This window comes from Betta splendens, chromosome 3, assembly GCF_900634795.4.
Source record: "Betta splendens chromosome 3, fBetSpl5.4, whole genome shotgun sequence".
Classification (NCBI taxonomy): Eukaryota; Metazoa; Chordata; class Actinopteri; order Anabantiformes; family Osphronemidae; genus Betta; species Betta splendens.
The window spans coordinates 6,585,155-6,603,470 of record NC_040883.2 but is presented as its reverse complement, the minus strand read 5'-3'; the positions used below and the strand labels follow the sequence as shown (position 1 = coordinate 6,603,470).

Here is an 18,316-nt window from a genome sequence, read left to right as displayed (position 1 = left end):
TACATTCACAGCAGTCATAAGTTAACACAAATTACTTCACACTCGCAGAAACACCAATAACATGAATACAGAGCACAATATGTCCTGGACAGAAATTTAATCTGATGTGCTAAAACAACAGCCTGTCAGCCCCTTGGACTGTTTGTAGAGTAGGTAAATAGCAATAGAATGCACATGCTGCAATGTTGGAGAAAAACTGAGAAACGGCTTCCTACGCTCTTCTCTGAAATTCAGTTAACGACAGACACAACCACGAGATATATTTCTAATAACATGACTTGTAAGACTTTTGAGCAGTATTAATAGGAACAAAGAAGGTTTAGAGGCAGCAGCCAGCCCTGTTACAGTCGCTTGGTCATGTTTAATGATAACACACACCAACCTCACCAAGCCTCTTAGCCATTATCTGGTTGATCTCCACAGTGAGCTGTTTGTTTTCAAGTCATTACTCTGGTGGTATAGATATTACTTCTCCAACATGGTGGTGTGTGCCTTAAACATTTGTACACAGACTAGAATGTCAATAGATATTTACAGTGGTGGAAAAAGATAATGGACCCACCTTTTTAATAATAAAGTTCATTCTTTCATTCATGCCTTTATATTGACCTGTCATCCTTCATGTCGCAACTCATCTGCCCTCTTCAACTTCTTCCTTCTTCGTCTCATCCACCACTTCACCAGTTCCATCTATAATTCGGGTGAGGGGAAGTCGACCCTTCACAGACGAAGGTACTAATCAATTATATATACAAGCTTATGTACAGTAGTGCTCAGATTGACCTGTTGCCATGTGACAGATGGACGCACATTTTTTTGCTTGCTGAACTGCATCATGCTTCACCCGCCTAGGGCTGATAAATGCAAGTCTATTCTCTATTAATATGTGCAAGAATATGCCAAAAGCTGGTGAAGGTACACTTGCTTTTGTAGTAATAACACGCAGAAACACGGGCAGATTGGAGGCTCAGAGACCTACATTGGCTCAAGATCGATAACAGGTGATCTCTTTGTGTAATAACTTCCTATAGGGAGTATTTTGAAGAAGTTTTGTGTAAAGACATCAGAGGAGGTTTGAATACAGCCCCGGTGGAGACAGAGAAGGATCCACTGTCTTCAGGACGAGTTGATGCACAGTTTTTTTTTTTGTTTTTTTTTGGGGGGTGAGATTGCAGAAGCACTGGTTTCAACAGTACTGTAGCTGCAATAGCGCACACATATCTAGACTATTTCCTGTCTGCTGCAGATATCACACAACAGGGAAAAAAATCTTCTTTCACAGTTAATGATTTACTATGTGAAATAGTATATTGTACATACACTCAGCAATAGTTCAGTTATACCATGACCTTGTAAAAATCCTCCTTGTCCCTGTCCTCTTAAAGACTGTATCTACTGTACTTCACTGTTATTCCAACACTTTTTTTAATCTCCATTATTATTCTGCTCACTAATGCCTTCACCTCACCCTCTGTTATAACATCTGCTGGCACTCTCCTGACGCTCTCCGCAGCCGTGACGTGGAAGTAGTTGTCATTTCTCTTAGGTGCTGCGCGTTTGAGCATGTGACCCTATTTACATGTTGCTCAATTTGCATTTGTCGTTGTTGTGGGTGTATACTTCTTTGTGTCAGTCAGTAATTTTCTACAGCGCAGAGCGTCTGGCGTTAGTCGTGTATTAGTACTCGGAACGTTCTATCTCCATAGGATGTTATGGAATAATACCTAAAGGAAGGAGGCTTTATTATGACGAATGTAGTCATCTGCATTCACAGCCCTGAGGAGAGGTGAGTGCTGTTCCATGCTGGTCACTGATAATCACCAAGATTCTCTCAGTCCGTTTGAGGTTACTGATGTGTGAATGTGTTGCACTGATGATTTGCTGGATAATGGACTGCCACACAAACCCGAGGGGTGGAGATAGAAGAGATTTACTGCCGCAGCTTTAAGTATCACCAAGTCCTCCCTTGAGCGAGTATAGAGCGGCAGCCATGTAGCTCAGGCTGAGGAGTGGCTGTAGTTTCCCTCCCCATAATCATTGCATTGGCTTTTCTAGGCCTCTTCTTTTCAGTCATAGATCGATGTGATTGGTTTTGTAAATCACAGCTGCGGAGCCTTCTATGCTGATGCCGATGTTGGACGTCATCGGCCACTGATTCATGTGTAGATGTGCTCCAGAGCTCGGTGATAACTCAGCTGCTAAACACTGTGCGGGACCAGCTGTGTGTACATGTCTGTCAACAGGTGCATGTGTGCACATCTCCCTGTGTGTTGAATAGAGGGGCTGTTGCATGTCTTCTGTGTCTACAGTTCAGTCGTTTCTCTTTCACCAAGGTCACCGGTCCTGTGTTTGTCTCTGCAGCTATAGCTTGGAGGGCCTCAGTGGAGGCCTGAGGGAGCTGAGGGGGCCCACCGCCCAGGGGCCCCAAATCCTGGAGCCTGTAAGGATGCAACAACACGACTTTGACAGAGGCTCCCTGATTTCTCTGACAGAGGAGCAAGAGGGGCTGGTGGAACATGACAGACATTGTGACCTGGTCAGCGCACACACACACACACACACACACACACACACACACACACACACACACACACAGTAAACCTCATAGTAGCTGTCATACAGCTGGAAAAAATTAAGACTTGTCAGTTTTTGGGATTAATGATAATTAATCTGTTTATCTTAACATATTTTAAACATTGTTCACATACCATCATTTAGTTTCCCTTTTTAGCTTATTGTTCCCATTTCCTGTTAATGACTGGTGCTTTGCTGACTTTCATCTCTGTTTTTCTCTTTTGCAACGCCAACCTCAAATTAAACATTGTGTCTGGTTATGCAGAAATCAAGACGGTATCGTCCTCTTCGAAACTGCCCCCCCATGACACTGCCCCTCACCAAGTCTGTATCCATGCTTGCCATCAGCCAGAGAGACACAGATGGTGAGTGACAAGTTTTGAGTTCTTCAGGTTTTATTTCACGACTTTACTGTAACCAAACCAAAACCACCAACACGCCTTCCTGATCATTAGATCAATATCCATTCAATTACGAAGTAATCTCAATAAATGAGTGAATCAGATTTGCTATCAAGTATTCTTCAGATGTCTCTGAAGTTGGTACACTTAATTCTCAGACCATATAAAAACCCACTCAGAAGAAGGAGCTCAGTAGTTTAAAAAAATAAATAATTGATATAAAATATATATATATATATATATATATATATATATATATATATATATATATATATATATATATATATATATATATATATATATATAAAATTAATATAATTAAAACAGTTCCTCTTGACTCAGGTGTAACTGTCAGGTATAACTTACACTGTATATGTATTTTACATATCTAAAATATATATTGCTACTGTAGTTCCACGTGACATTACCATTGTTACTGTGAAGTTACTTTCCTTTCCTAAATAGTCTGTCTCTGCTGTGGTTCTTTCCTTTCTGCCTTCACTAGCAATCAGTCGTCTGAGACGTAAGAGGCGAATTTCCTTCTCTTTTAGCCTTTCCCCAATCCTCACCAAATCTAAGTCTCAGTTCATTTATGGGGATTCTTCGTCTAGTGATGAAGATATCTTAAGTGAGTACTGTACACGTAGCTGCAGTTGGAAGTAGCAGTGGTGTCACATTCCAAAAAGTAGCTGGTTTTTTTGGCAGCCTTCCTTTTTTTTAATCAGTAACCCAAATCCCCATGTGAGATTTATAATAGTTTAACCTGCAGAAAATAGTTCAATTTACATGGTGACAAGCACTGTAGCCAAATGTTCACAAACTGTTGGCTAACACCCGGTATCCAGCTTTTTTGTACTTAGATGTTCACCTGGGAAACCGTGCGCCCTCTCCTGTGGGGAAAAAAGATAAAAACCATTCAGTCAGATTGTAAAATATTGTACTTAAATAAATCCTCTCATGTGAACACAGCTACAGTAAATGTTGAAGGTCGCTTTTAAATGTTTAGGTGCAAAAGGTACAAACTTGTCATAAGGAAATTATAAATTCCTACTGATACTAAGCTGCTTGTGGTGCGGATGTACAATTAGAAAAGTCATGTAGTAAAAGTGTTGGTTTATCACCCTCACTGAGGCAAGAGGCTTTGTCCTGAATAGATCTGGCCTTCTCCTGTCACCCACCCAGCCCTTGCTTTACTTTAGTTAGAATCAGCTTTGTTTTGTGAAAAAAGTAGTGAGTACTTTGAAGTGAGTATGCACTTTCCTTCCACCAAATAAATGTGAGTCTGTCACCTTTAGTCTGTGACAGTGAGTTATTTCTTTCCTTTACCATTCATATTTCTATTACTGGTCTCTGTCCCCTATGGTCATGTTGCTAGCAAAACAGGCAGGCTTTGTCCTCATTATCACATTCAATATAGACATTTTTTACATGGACCAGGCAAGCCGTGCTTTGCATGCGTCTGCGTATTCGTAATAAAAACAATAACAATTAGTATTTTTTTGTTGTCCTGCTTCTTACTTCCCTGAATTCCTTCTAGGTACAAGGTCGTTTTCCAGCGCCTCTGGTTCTCTAGCGTACAGGTGAGTCAACTATTTATTTTCAAAGACTCCTTTATAGTGCTGTTCTTTTCATAATATAATAATAATATATAATAAAAATATTAACAATACAGTATAAACAGGTACAGCTCTTAGAATTGTGTGTGTTTGCGCTGCAGTATATCTGAGGAGGAACCTGGGCCTCTGCGCAGTGACACTGAGGGAAAGAGTGTGACAAAAGTCAGCCGCACCTTCAGCTACCTCAAGAACAAGATGTACAAAAAGAACAAGGTAAGGAAACAAAAAAATATCTTGCTTATAAAAAAGACAATTTGAAGATATTTATATATATTATTCTTCACCCTATGCTTTTTTTATGCTGCTCTCAGAGGTCAGAGTCTCTGTGTGTATGGTTATGATGCCATTTCTTTTCAAAGCCTTCTCACCTTCTTAAATATTTATTCTTCAAGCCACAGTAAAGCGATTGAACATCAGGCAGCTGTTCAGCTTCACACTGCTCCACATTCATGCGTTGCACATATGCACACAGGGAGCTGCCCTGTGCCTTTTCTGTCAGCCTTTGAACGACCGCAGTCCAGCAGTTGGAGGTTACATGTCTTGCTTCAGGGCAAGTCAGTGTTATCCATTCAGATTACCTTAGGAGGTTTGGAGCTCACTTTTTTATGGCCACAGACCTGTATCTCCAGGGCACGATGCAAAGTCATGTTTGGTGATTTACTTTAAATTGCTAACATCTTGTCAGAGTACAGTATCACTGCATTGGTGAGTGTGAATTGTATTTACCAGGTAAAAGGATTTAAAGCACATGATGTCATGTTGCTGCATGGAGAATGGTGACAAATATAGAAACTGAAAGAGTGTTTTCTCTGAGTGTGCAGCCTTGCACAGACACACTAAGGGGTGAACAGGAAGTAAAACAGGAAGACAGAGTTAGATGTGGTTATTTTTTTAATCTGTTCTCTACCCTCCGTCATCGCTTTGCTTTTAAAGTAACAGAATTCTAAAGGCGCTCGCCACAGCCTGCGGCTGCTTGCTCCCTGTAAGGGGTCAGGATTATTGATCTCTGTGTTGCAAACTTCAAAGCAGTTACCATAAACCTGATGTTAAAATTGGATGTGTTTTGGCTGCAGTAGTCCTTGTCTGGATTATTGGATTGCATCCACTATTGACAAATGTATTTTCGAAAAAATGCCTCTTCTTTAACCACAGTCTCACACCATAATAAAACTAATTTCTTCACTGAACTAATCTAAACAAACCTATGAGAACTATCACTCTTCTTCTATAGCACTACACTTTGCTTTTTCTTTTGAAATACCTTATCTGTTACCTAGATACATAGTTTTGTCAAGGACTGAAAGGCTGTAATTTTCTGGATGTGGATCTGGTTTATGCAATATTGTCACAAAGTCTGTATCAGACTGAGGGGCCATTGCAGAAATAGCACCTCCCGTAGCGAGACGGTCACTTCCTCATTGTAGCTTATAGCCTGATGGAGCCTCATCGCTGGTAGTAGCTCCAGCCGCTCAGCCGCAGACAGAGATGTTGTACAGGAGACTCACAGGGAGCCATGGCTTCTCACTGAGACGGAAAGATTGGCTGGAGGTAGGCTAACAGGGTGCTCTGGCGTCTCAGTCGGACTCTCGTGAACGCTGTCATAATATCTGGGTAAAGTGACACATTTGATACCAAAAGAAATGTGCCTCGATGTCGTCTTATCCATTTTTAGATAGGAATGAGAAGGAAATTCCAGATGTCTGGTTCATGTCAGTGTGTTTCACCGTTGATTAGACTGCTGTTGTTGCAGGAAATGAGAATTAATTAAAAAAGTGTTGTACTGTCCAAAACATCTAGAGTTTACTCTTGCCCAGTCAATCTTATGGTATCTTGCATCAAATGAACCAAATGAACTGTAGTAAGTCGGTGCTTTGTGGTCCCCACAAACCAACAGCTCAGGGCTGGCCATTAAAATGAGCTGGAAACTCCATTTTCTCCATTTCCTCTGGGTTTGGGTGGAGGCACTGTGATGTAAGTCAAAGAGAATAGGAGCTCTGTTCTTCTCTGCACACTTCATGGGATTGTGATCCAGCTCAATGTACAGAGATGACCAACAGCTGACGAATGCCATGTCCATTAGTGAAGAGGCAGTAGAAAGACCACTGTCTTGTGAAAAAGGTCAGCGAGTGGATTCCCAGACAGCAAGTCTCTGTCAGGAGTCATGTGTGCGTTCCTCTGCTGTCATAAAAAATTTTTTAATAAGAACTTTACAGTAGTTGAAGGCATTATGACCCATGATTTTAACGGTCACTGAGCGGTTATTGTTTGCATTGTTAACCATAATCCTGTGAAATGACCAGAGACCCAAGAGCCAAGAGATAAACGGAAAGACATGCATTAAATAACTTAAGTGGGACAGTGTGTTGTTGGCATAAACCAGTCATTACTTAATGTGCAAAGTTCCCTGCTGAGTAGTGCATTAGAGTAATGATGTTGTGATGATGTCAGTGCATAGGTACATTAGTCTAATCTACAGGTACTCACGCACGAGGCAACTTTCCCTTCATTCTAAACATCTATTGGCTTGGTAAAATGAGTTCATAGTTTGTTAACTCAACTATGATTATTCCCTCAATGCAGGAAAAGGAGCGCGACAAGAAGGAAAAAGACAAAGAGTGCAAGGAGAAGGACAAGAAGAATGTGAACGGCCATATATTTACACCTGTCAGCTCTGGCCAGGCAGCCCAGTGCTCCCAGTGCAATAAGACTTTCACTAACAAAGAGGCTTACCAATGCACATGTGAGTAATCCTTTCCTTATTTTTTTTTTTTATTCCTTATATAGATTTACTTACTTCTTACTGGTGTGAATAATCAGTTCCATTTTTTTTTTAATTCCTTATATAGATTTACTTACTTCTTACTGGTGTGAATAATCAGTTCCATTATTGTTTTAAGTCTAATCAAAGCTCACTGCTGTGATGATTATGGAAACATTTAATCATTATCTAGTATTCTTACAGTATGTGTAATTACAAACCCACATTTATAGATGATATTATATATGTTTTAGTTGATCATAGCTGTAACAAATTATACCCATACTGAGGTAAGCAAGTATCTGTATTGTAATTTCTGATTATTTCATTATTTTGTCTGTGTACATCTGTTCTCTATTTGGTGTGGCTGTAATCTGCCAGTTTTACTGGAAATAGCTTCGTAATCTGTATGAAGTAGTGAAACTTCTATGTGCTGTGTACACATGTCCCAGTCTGACTTTCAGTACACACGTACATGTAACAAACCAGTTTTTGCGTTGTGCAAAGAGGATGTAGTTTGTTGCACAAGACTTTAGTACAACCCCAGTAAAGGCCTAAAAGGAGAAACTACCTCCGTAGTTGATCACATTGACACACGGACCCTCTGAATGACCACGGCGCGGCTCCGATTCTGGAGACTGGCAAAAACAGCTTCTGTTGTGCTCACCCATTCTGGTTGGAACTGTTGGAGCCACAGACATTTGTGAGGGTGTTTTTTAGGAGGTTTACACTCGCAGATGTCTGGCTGGTGTCCATTCAGCAGACAAATACACTAAAGCCTTGTCTGAGATTATCTGGAGTTAGTTGGACATTAACAACAGTCAACAGTAATATTGAACACATTTTAGGGAAGAAAAGTGCTCCAGGAATTTACAGTAAAGTGGTTTCGAAGTTGTGATTTGATTTTTTAAATGGAGGTGTTTGTGGAAGTGAAAACTGAGCCTGACTACAGTAGCCTTTTACTGTAAGTGTGTTTGATTTTGCACGTTTTTTAGTTGAACACCTTCATTCTACTGTACTAGCTTCACACTGCTTTTAATTTACTCATTTCCACACACAACAACACACACCATGCAGCTGGCCTGAGCCACTGGTCGCAATTTTAGGTTCAGCATCTTGCCCAAGCACACTTTTACACATGACAGGAGAACCCAGGAATTCAACCACTGACACCACAGTTGGTGGCCGACTGTTTTGCCTCTTGATGTACAGCTGCCCACCATTTTGGTGACTGTGGGCCTGGCTGTTTCACTGGTTCAGCATATGTGTGTGTAACTGTGCCTGTTTAAAATAAACATGCATCTGAGTGTTGCCGTCTTGTGAAGATTCTGGCAAACCAGACATGGGTGTTATCTTTACCATCACTTCTTGATTAACCACTTCATTGACTTGGCATTTTACATGTTATAAACATGACAGTTTCTTCTTCAAAATCTGATTTCAGAAATGATTGTTAATATTATGCTGTAAATTCTGAAGGAAACACTAGCAAGTTTGACTCCTTGTCTGGCTAAAGGAAACATTGTATTTGCACAATCTTTAATGATGACCCTTGTTCCAAAAGGGTTTTGAGAATGTTTACAACATAGAACATTTTCCCATCCGATTCAATGTTGTTTGCATGTGTTTTTTTGTGTTATTCCTCAACTTCCTTGATCTTCGAGCAGTATTACCCCTCTATTGCATCACATACTCTGCTCCAGTCTGGCTTTCATTAGTGGGCTGGTGGAGTTTCCTGGCCAGCTATGAACACCAGTCTGAATTTCTAGCCCCCACTTTTCCACACACCCTCTACACTCCCACCTCTGCCATCACTTCCACTTCTAGACGCTTTGTATTCAATAACCATTCTGTTGCTTTTTTTCCAGTCTGTAATGCATCTGTCCACAAGAGCTGCAAGGACACCCTCCCTATTTGTGCCAAGGTAAAGATGAAGGTAACAGTTCCTTCAGACTTACTCGGACACTAATTTTGTAGTAGTATATTGTCCTGGAGTCAGCACTGACTTGAACCCTTCCTCCATGCTTTTGTACTGTTTTTCTGACTAGTTGCCCAAGCACCAGTTTGTGGTACCAGATTCAAGTTCTTTTCCAACGGTCACAATGAGGAACAAATGTAGGTATCTTGCTGGGAATTCATAGATCATAATGGAATCATAATGGCCAGTAATGATTCGCAGATTCATTTCCTAAACCCCTTGAAGCTGTTAAAGGAAAATATACAGTAGATAGTGGGAGAAAGGTTTGTTTACATATTTTGTCATTCGTCAGCCGGTATTATTAAGTTAGCAATGAGCACATTTCCTTTCCTGGGAATTCTGTTCACATAATACTGTTCCCACCTGTTGTTCACTAATCCACAGTAAAGAGAAAATATATTTGTACGTCTCTAAAGATTAAAATCGATCCTCTAAGGATTGAATAAATCTGATATTCTGGACTCAAAGCTTACTGGATTATTTCACAAGGATTTGATGAAGAAACTAAACCAAAAGTCAATGTTTTATAATAAAAAGAATCACAATTGAACTTTATGTCTTGAAAATTAATACAGTAAAGACTATACAGTAGTTACACCAATTAGGAAGTGTAAAATAACGATTCTAAGATTTGCTATGGTTGTTGAAGGGGTTTTAGGCCTACTTGACTATGTTATACTGTATGTCTGTATTTGAACTAGCTGTTGGGACGAGGGAGCGCCCCTGGTCTGCCATCTTGTGCCCAGAAGACCATTCTTCTCTGGTGACACCAATGCCGCGGAGACACACAAGCATCATGCCTTTCCATGGCAACAATCTGTCCAAGAGTCTCTCTATAAGCAACATTGCAGGGTAAGTAGGTGCGCAATTTGTGAATGTTGACATCTATACATACTGTAACTAAAATGAAATGTCAAATGGTAGCGAATAGTGAATAGTTTTATTTGTCTCTTTTTTATTAAAAACTACAACTGCTTCTGTGCAGTGTTTCGTAGTAATGATTTAATATGGAAACACTGTTATACAGTACATACCACTTACTAATTATTTTCTGTTTATTTCTGTGATCAGTCCAGTGTTTGACGAGATGCCTATTAAAGGCCTGCGGTATCTCTCGCAGTCTACGGATTCCCTCAACCGAAGCAACCAGGTCACCGAATCCATGGAATCACTCACCGATGAAGGTCGGTTCACACAATCACGCACCTGTTCAAGTGAACCTTTGTGAGAAAAGAGCACTGTCTGTTTTTAGGAACTACATTAGCACTGGTTCAACAAATACTGACTCATTTAATTTAGCTAATTCAGTGCTGATGAAAAAAGGAAAGGGCATCCAAAATATGGATGTGTCTTAAATGACATACAACAAAACATTACATAAAGTATCCAATATATTGAAAATCACAGAAGAAATGTATAACCTTCATATAGTCAATTGTTTCTGGGATGTTGGTGCAGGGACAGAGATGATGGATGCGCAGCTGATGGGAGAGTTTGACTCCGAGGCCAAGGACCTGGAAGCAGATTCATGGAGTTTAGGTGTGGAGCCACAGTACCTGCAGCAGCTGGACAGGGACCTGGTGAAGAGACAAGATGTCATTTATGGTACAGTATATCCAACCACCACACATTATGCAAAATCTCTTTGAAATATTGTAAAATATCATTGTGTAAAGTCATCCACTTCTGGTTTACATCAGTCTTATATCAGACTAATTCTGTCCATTATTGCTGTCTCGCGTCTCATAGAGCTGATGCAGACAGAGATGCATCACATCCGAACACTGCGAATCATGTCCGAAGTCTACAGCAAAGGTCTGCAAAAGGAGCTGCAGCTAGAGCAGCAGACGTTAGACAAGCTGTTTCCCACTCTAGACGACCTCCTGGAGCTGCACACGCAGAACCTCTTGCGCCTCCTGGAGAGGAAGAGGGAATGCCAGCTGGAGGGGGCCAACTTGGAGGGAGGGTTCATTATCAACAGGATAGGAGACCTACTGGTTAGGCAGGTCAGTGAATGCAAGGCTTGTGTGATGTGGAGATAGTACATGCAATGTATTACAACTTGTGCCAAAAGGCTTAGCTTTCAGGTCTATGTCTGCTTTAGTTCTCAGGATCCATTGGTGAAAGTATGAAGCGAGTTTATGGGAGATTCTGCAGTCGACACAATGAAGCAGTCAACTTTTACAAGGACCTTCTGACCAAAGACAAACGCTTTAAAGCCTTCATCAAAGTAAGGCCTTCATCTCAGCCCCTCATGTATTATTACATGTCCATCCTACAGAAGACTTTTTTAGCAGAATCTCTTTTCATGTTTTTCTCATTTGTTTTACCTTTTTGCCACTTGTGAGCGGAATGAAAAATTCTGGCCATCCAGGCCTGATTGTATTTCCTCAGCAGAGTCCTGTTAAATCTTACTTTCTGCTGTGTAATGAGCTTGCTGTTGTTTTCACCAGTGAGCTACTGTGGCCGTCATCCTGTCTGGCTTTTCTTTTGTTTTTAATAGTTTTGCATCTGTGCTTTCTTTCATTTAGTGATTGTACTGGGAAAAAAATCATAAAAGCCACATCACCCTTGAGACACTTTTGTTCTAGTTATAGACACATTACTGCTCCCGACGTGTCTTTGTCAAATTCATAATAACGACAACCACCTTCTCAAATGTGATTACCTTTGTCCTGTTGTGTGGGCATGCTGCTAACGCACCTCTTGTTGATCCCTGCAGAAAAAGATGAGTTGCAGCATTGTGCGAAGGCTTGGTATCCCAGAATGCATTTTGCTCGTGACCCAGAGGATAACAAAGTACCCAGTACTGATTCAGAGAATGCTGCAGCACACTAAAGGTTAGCTTTTTGTCAACTTTTTCTGTGTGCGCACAGTTTTTGAGGATCATGTTTGCTACTGTATTTGAAGGCAAAAGTAGTTAACTTTGTTAATACGGACCACTAACAACAACAGTGTACAGTACAGTCTCTCTGAACAGTGGCAAGTTATCATTACTATGACATCCTGTGAAAGCTTTATATCTACAATCAGGGTTAAGGCTGAACCTGGATTTAAACTGACTACAGTGCTAATCCACTACCACCCATGAAGCCTTGTGTGATTTCTGTTTTTCTATATAAATGAAGTTTATTTATTGCAGCTAAATTGCATAATAACTTTTCTGAAGACTGGAAAAGTAAGATAATAATTAAATTGATATGGCGACAGACGTCTGCTGAAGTCACAATAAACACAGGGTTATGGCAGCAAATAGGTGCCAGTGTGGCCTACCAAAAACGCTATTGTGATGACTTCCACACACAGTAATAATAATAGTTTACAGTATCCTTAATTCTGACCTAAGAATTAGTAATATGCTGAGTGTAAGGCCAGTGCCACCTACAGGCGTTATGTGTTTCAGCAAAACGCAACATGAGTATTTGCCGCACAAGCCAACACTTGATGCGGCCGTCTGTACAGGCTTAAACCATTTCTGCTGTCAAAGGCAAGTAATGAAGCAATGAAAAACACACTCACGTCAGTTTTACCTTGAACTTTCTCGCAGTAATTCTACTTTTGTCTAAAGGATTTTTCTTTATACAAGTGACAGACAACAACACAGAATAAGGTCAATCGCTGCTTTGCTGTCTGACGTAGCCAGAATAAAACAACAGTTTAAATGGTAGAGCTTTGTTAAGAAACTAAAGCGTAAGAAGAGGGAAGCCTTAAATAGTTTAATAACACATTGGGGAAATTTCGTAAAGCACTTTGAGCTTTGACTCTCTGTACGTTGACGTCCTCGTTTAGCTGATACAAAGGCGTATGAGGAAATGTGTTTATATTCAAACTGAAATGAAATTAAAAAGGGAATTAGATGTTTCAAATTGTTAAATATTAACACTGTGAATACACGTTTTATTTCTCTGTAGTTAAATATGGTTACAGCATGTTTCAGCATCTTTTACATCTTGTATGCCTCCACTTAATCATAGTACATTCATAAAACCTCTTTCAGTTATAATACTCAAACAGCACACATCACAGTGTCACTTGCTTTAAAAATGTGTTTTCTACAAGGCTTTTATTTATTTTCAGAATGTGCATGTGTTGGAAGGTGTGTGTGTTTCAGATAATGGATCAGGCATTCTTTCAGCAACTCAAATATTCTAAATGATATTCCTATCTGATTTAGAGCAGCTCATGTCAGTTGGCCTCCCACTGTGTACGTTCTCTCTAATCTTTCCCAAAAGCCTGTTTATAGTTCTATGTGGGAGGGGGAGCATCGATTTAATCCCCAAGGTGCTTTAACAAGACGCTCTCCTACTAACTTTGACATATACTGAGTGGAAATGAAACACTCAGAGTTAGTTGTTTTTTTGTTAGAGAATCCCACTGAGCTGCAGGAAAATGTTATATTTATTTATGTTATATATATATATATATATATATATATATATATATATATATATATATATATATATATATATATATATATATATATATATATATATATATATATATATTTAAAGTCTTTACACCACGGTCAGTGTCTGATTAACCAGTGAGGAAAAGATTGAGCCTGACATGTGCTCTCAACACCCATATACAGAGGCAGTATGTTGTACTGATGTCATACTGATGCCACTGATGATAAGAAGTACTTAATCGTCTGCTGTGCATAAAACCCCACTCAGCTGTACCCAGTGTTTGTCTGGAGCCAACAAGCTACCAAATGGACGTGACTCAGTGGCTTTGCTTGTTTCTTCACATTCACCTGCTTAGAAATGAAGCTTTTGAAATTTAGACTTGAGACATAAAGTTATTTGCGAATCTTGAATGTTCTGTGTAGTAAAACCGACTTTGGGTTTTGGGGTTTTCATTCTCAGGTTTTAACTCGAAACTCTTTTTATTGGTGCCAACTGCTTCTTTTCTAACCTCTCTCTCGTCAAATGTCCAATGCAGAAAGTGAGGAAGACTATGATGACCTGATGGATGCTGTTCGCCTGGTGAAGGAGGTGATTGCCGCAGTTGATAACCGGGTGAACGAGCACGAGAAAAAGCGCCGTCTGAAAGAATTCTACAGCCGCATGGACAGCAAGACTGTTATAAAGGGTGGTCAGACCTTTGGAAGGGAAGATCTGCTGAGGAGGAGGCTGATCCATGATGGAGCTCTGCAGCTGAAGAGCAGTCAGGGGAGGTTAAAGGGTGAGGACATGCTTTGTTTTACTTTAGAAAACAGCGGCAGCATGTTAATGTTTTAACTCATTTCTATGCTTTTCTCTTGTTTGTCCTGCAGACGTCCATGCTCTCCTCCTTTCAGATGTCTTTGTTTTTCTCCAAGAGAAAGATCAGAAATATGTCTTTGCCATGCTGGTAGGTTCATGATGTCATCTCTTCACTCCCTCTGTTTTTGTCCCTCCAGCTGCTGTTCTTTGCATGTTGCCTTCCCACCTCCTGTTCCCTCACTAATAGGGAACTTATGAGCTCTCCCAGAGATGCTGCTGTCATATTTTCCCATTCTTCTGTTGCTGTTAGCATTAGCTGTTATACTTAGCTCTCCCATTGTGTCATATTGTGTGCCTGAGAATCATTTCTTAACAGGATTTTAGATTGGGTTACAATTTATTACATGAAGCCAGCAAAAGCTAGAGAATGTTTATTGTTTTGAAACCTCACGCAGATTTTAGAAAACATCTGCTGTGGTGGTTAAAATTTCAGAATTTGATCAAACACAGCGAAAAAGAAAGTGGTTTGTGGTGTGCTTTACATCATTTGCATCACTGAGGATATAGGCAGTGTAGATGATTTCATCTCCCTATTCATTCAGATTTCCTCTCTGTGATTCTTTGCTTCTGTCTTGCTGTTCTCTACTCTTCTTTCTGCCTGTTTCATCCTCCCTTCATCATCTCCTCTCTCCTCCCCTTTTCTTCCCTGACCCTCCCACTGTTGTGTTGTTTTCGTCTGTCCTCCCTTCTTCCCTTTATCAATTGCTCCCCCTCTTCCCCTCTCTCCTCTCCCTGTAGGACCAGCGCTCCACCGTCATCTCCCTGCAGAAGTTGATCGTCCGGGAGGTTGCCAACGAAGAGCGTGGCCTCTTCCTCATCACAGCAGGCATACAGAATCCAGAGATGATGGAGGTTCTGGCCTGCTCCAAGGACGACCGGAACAACTGGATGCAGCTGATCCAAGAAGCCATGCAGTCTATGTGAGTAGGCAGTGTTCCTGTTTTAATGCAGCTCCTGAGTCCAACCTGACCATAACTCAACTATACTGAATCTTTACATGTAATGCTGGCCTTTAAAAGCTGACCCAGTGTACATCTGTGCTTTAACCTAGGACTTAGACCCAGGCCAGACTTCTACACAGTAATATACGTTAAGCTGTGACAGAGCACTGTGCTGTCAGGAGGATTAGCACTAGTCTACCTGGGGATGGGATATAGTCAGGGACAGTCAAACGCTGGCTTGGCTTCAAGGGCAACTCGCTATAAGCAGAGGATTATTTGACTGCAGCCAGCGGGAAGGACACTGATTTAGCGCCGTCTGTCTCTCTCCCTGGCTTTCATTAAAAAACTAAATAGAAATCAAGCTATTGATTGCTACTTTTGGGGTTTTCTGTTTAGTGGTTTCAGTGTTTTATAAGCAGTTGTAAATGCATGCAGATTTGTGCAAACGATTATTTTCATTAGCAGCAATTTTTTAAGCATTGTTTACTTTATAAATGCACACGCTAAAAGATAAAAGCACCTAGTTTCCTGTTAGGTAACTTACGGTATTATTGATAATGCTACTTTGTATTTGCATTGTGACACTTTATTATGCTGTGTAAATTGTACAAGTGGTTTGTTAAATAAAATAGCTAATATTTGTACTATATCTAGATGTCACAAACCATTGCATGTACACACAAATATTATGATGAGTTGAAATTTTACCTTTTTTTTGTTGTTTTTGCCTTTTCTTTGTGGGATAGGGAGAAGGATGAAGACGAAGGAATTCCCAGTGAGACTGAAGACGATAAGAAACAACTGGAGACTAAAGCCAAAGAGATGAGAGGTGAGAAAAACATGTTTACAGTGCAACAAATGAAATACACATTTGCTCCAAATGTCACAAAATGTTTGTCTCACTGCCTCTCTGATCAGACTTGTTGAAACAAAAGGATACAGAGATCATGTCTCTGCTGGAGGAGAAGGTGCGGCTGTTCAGGGGCATGTGGGACGGCCTGAGCACGGGTGAGGAGGCCTGCCGGCAGGCCGAGCCCTACTTCAGGTCGACCTGCAGCATTGATGTACCTAGAGGTGCCTCCATCATGAAGGATGCTCTGGAGGAAGGTAAGGCAGAACAGACTGCACTGTGTGTGCTGTTGATGTGGTGTTTATAAAGCAGTTTTTGATCTGTAGTGAATAAAATGGGTCCATGTAGTCAGTGTACATCCCTGTTTGTGTTCCCCAGTCATCAGATTCCCCTCAAATTTAGTGGAGTAACCTGCAAAGACTTCCTGTTCCTTTTAAAACAGCTTTCCTAATTCATTTCTTATTACAGCTGGGAAATTTTCCATAGCAGTTTTATATCATGCCTATCACAAAACATTAGTTAATCAGTTATAAGTGTTAGAAATTAAGCCAAGAGTAGGGTACATTGTGTGAATGTTTTTACCACCAGAACCATTTTGTCTGGTCATAGTAGGAAACATGTTCACTTCTTGCATAAAATGGCTCTATTCTGTATGAAGTATCCCATAAAAGCTGTCAATTGATCATGAACAATCATGAATAGTTGGCCTTACCGCTGGAGCTAGAACAGTGAGCAGAGATCACTTTTATCTACAGTTCATCTACAGTAGCTATTGTCAAGGTATTACAAGACAAGCTGCATGTAAATAAGTGTCACTTACACTTATACATATTTAATAGAAAATAAATAAAGCATTGCAATTTGTACATCATTTAGTGCTGACAATGTACAAAGTTGTATTAGTACAACATCTGTGAAATGTTTTCTGTTTTCTACATTTGAACTAAACAAATAGAATAGAATAAATATGTTGCCCTCCAAAAATCTGTGGTGATCAGAGTTGTGAGTTATGTAAAGACGACTGAGGAACTGCACAAGGATGCAGCCAGCTCTGTCAGATTTCTAAGTACTGCTGCAAGCAATGAGTGTTCCATGAGAAGACCTAGTGGGGTATTAAAAAAAAAAAAAAACAAGGACTTGTTTTTGGCAACTGTGCAAGTGTTAAGAACAATTTTCTGCAGCTCTAACTCGGAAAATATGAAGGATACAGAAGAAATCCCAAGTGATTTTTCACTTTTTGTAATATCTAGTAGTTTTGAATGTATTTTTCACGTCCACCCTCTGAAGCCTCGAGCAAAATACGTGTGTGTTTCATATGTGGATTGGCAGCATTAATGTCATCTCTGCTGCTGCATTACGCCACATGTTCCATTGATTTCAAAGGAAAGGTCATAGTACTGCAATATAGTACATACTGTAGATTTGTCTGTGTATTACAGAACGAAACATCCATCTATGGATCCAGAGTTCATATTTATATAAATGTTTAAATGGTTCAGATGAAAACATTTAAGGCTTTTGGTAGAAGAGCTTTCTGATCCAAACAAGTTAATAGTTGCTTAGCAACAGGAGCCAGTAGCAGGTTGAAAGCAATGATCCCTTGTTAAGATTAATGCGTGTAGAGCTGAACCATAACACAGTTAGCTGGGATAATTCATTTACTGACCAGTGATGTGTGTGTGTGTGTGTGTGTGTGTGTGTGATAGTTGAGACGTTACAGGCTCTGGTTAATGGCAGTCTGGGTGGAGCAATGGCCGGCATCCAAGAGGGAGGAGGTGTAGGACCCGTGTGTCTGCCCCGTCGGGCTGAGACCTTCGGAGGTTTCGACAGTCACCAGATGCACTGCAGTAAAAGTACGTCTGTACAACCTGAGAACATGTTACACATACCAGCTTGATGAATAAAAACAAAATCAGCATTTGCATAATTTT

At 40.3% G+C, this 18,316-nt stretch overlaps 1 protein-coding gene across 10 annotated transcripts in view; it reads left to right on the top strand.

Annotated features, from left to right (window-relative positions):
• LOC114852000 (A-kinase anchor protein 13) overlaps nucleotides 1-18,316 on the top strand; it is a 61,979-nt gene that overhangs the window by 37,179 nt on the left and 6,484 nt on the right. For 5 of the 10 annotated variants that reach the window (XM_041069993.2, XM_041069995.2, XM_041069990.2 and 2 more), the window contains exons 13-33: nucleotides 685-732; nucleotides 2,362-2,536; nucleotides 2,840-2,939; nucleotides 3,481-3,603; nucleotides 4,513-4,555; nucleotides 4,693-4,804; nucleotides 7,172-7,331; nucleotides 9,218-9,285; nucleotides 9,398-9,464; nucleotides 10,029-10,179; nucleotides 10,399-10,511; nucleotides 10,786-10,932; nucleotides 11,077-11,333; nucleotides 11,432-11,557; nucleotides 12,050-12,167; nucleotides 14,272-14,514; nucleotides 14,606-14,682; nucleotides 15,333-15,514; nucleotides 16,282-16,364; nucleotides 16,454-16,642; nucleotides 18,092-18,238. In XM_041069993.2, the coding sequence (XP_040925927.1) occupies nucleotides 685-732; nucleotides 2,362-2,536; nucleotides 2,840-2,939; nucleotides 3,481-3,603; nucleotides 4,513-4,555; nucleotides 4,693-4,804; nucleotides 7,172-7,331; nucleotides 9,218-9,285; nucleotides 9,398-9,464; nucleotides 10,029-10,179; nucleotides 10,399-10,511; nucleotides 10,786-10,932; nucleotides 11,077-11,333; nucleotides 11,432-11,557; nucleotides 12,050-12,167; nucleotides 14,272-14,514; nucleotides 14,606-14,682; nucleotides 15,333-15,514; nucleotides 16,282-16,364; nucleotides 16,454-16,642; nucleotides 18,092-18,238 (2,729 nt within the window). The remainder of the gene's footprint in view (nucleotides 1-684; nucleotides 733-2,361; nucleotides 2,537-2,839; nucleotides 2,940-3,480; nucleotides 3,604-4,512; nucleotides 4,556-4,692; nucleotides 4,805-7,171; nucleotides 7,332-9,217; nucleotides 9,286-9,397; nucleotides 9,465-10,028; nucleotides 10,180-10,398; nucleotides 10,512-10,785; nucleotides 10,933-11,076; nucleotides 11,334-11,431; nucleotides 11,558-12,049; nucleotides 12,168-14,271; nucleotides 14,515-14,605; nucleotides 14,683-15,332; nucleotides 15,515-16,281; nucleotides 16,365-16,453; nucleotides 16,643-18,091; nucleotides 18,239-18,316) is intronic. The other 5 variants (XM_029143982.3, XM_029143980.3, XM_041069994.2 and 2 more) reach the window with 4 other exon arrangements.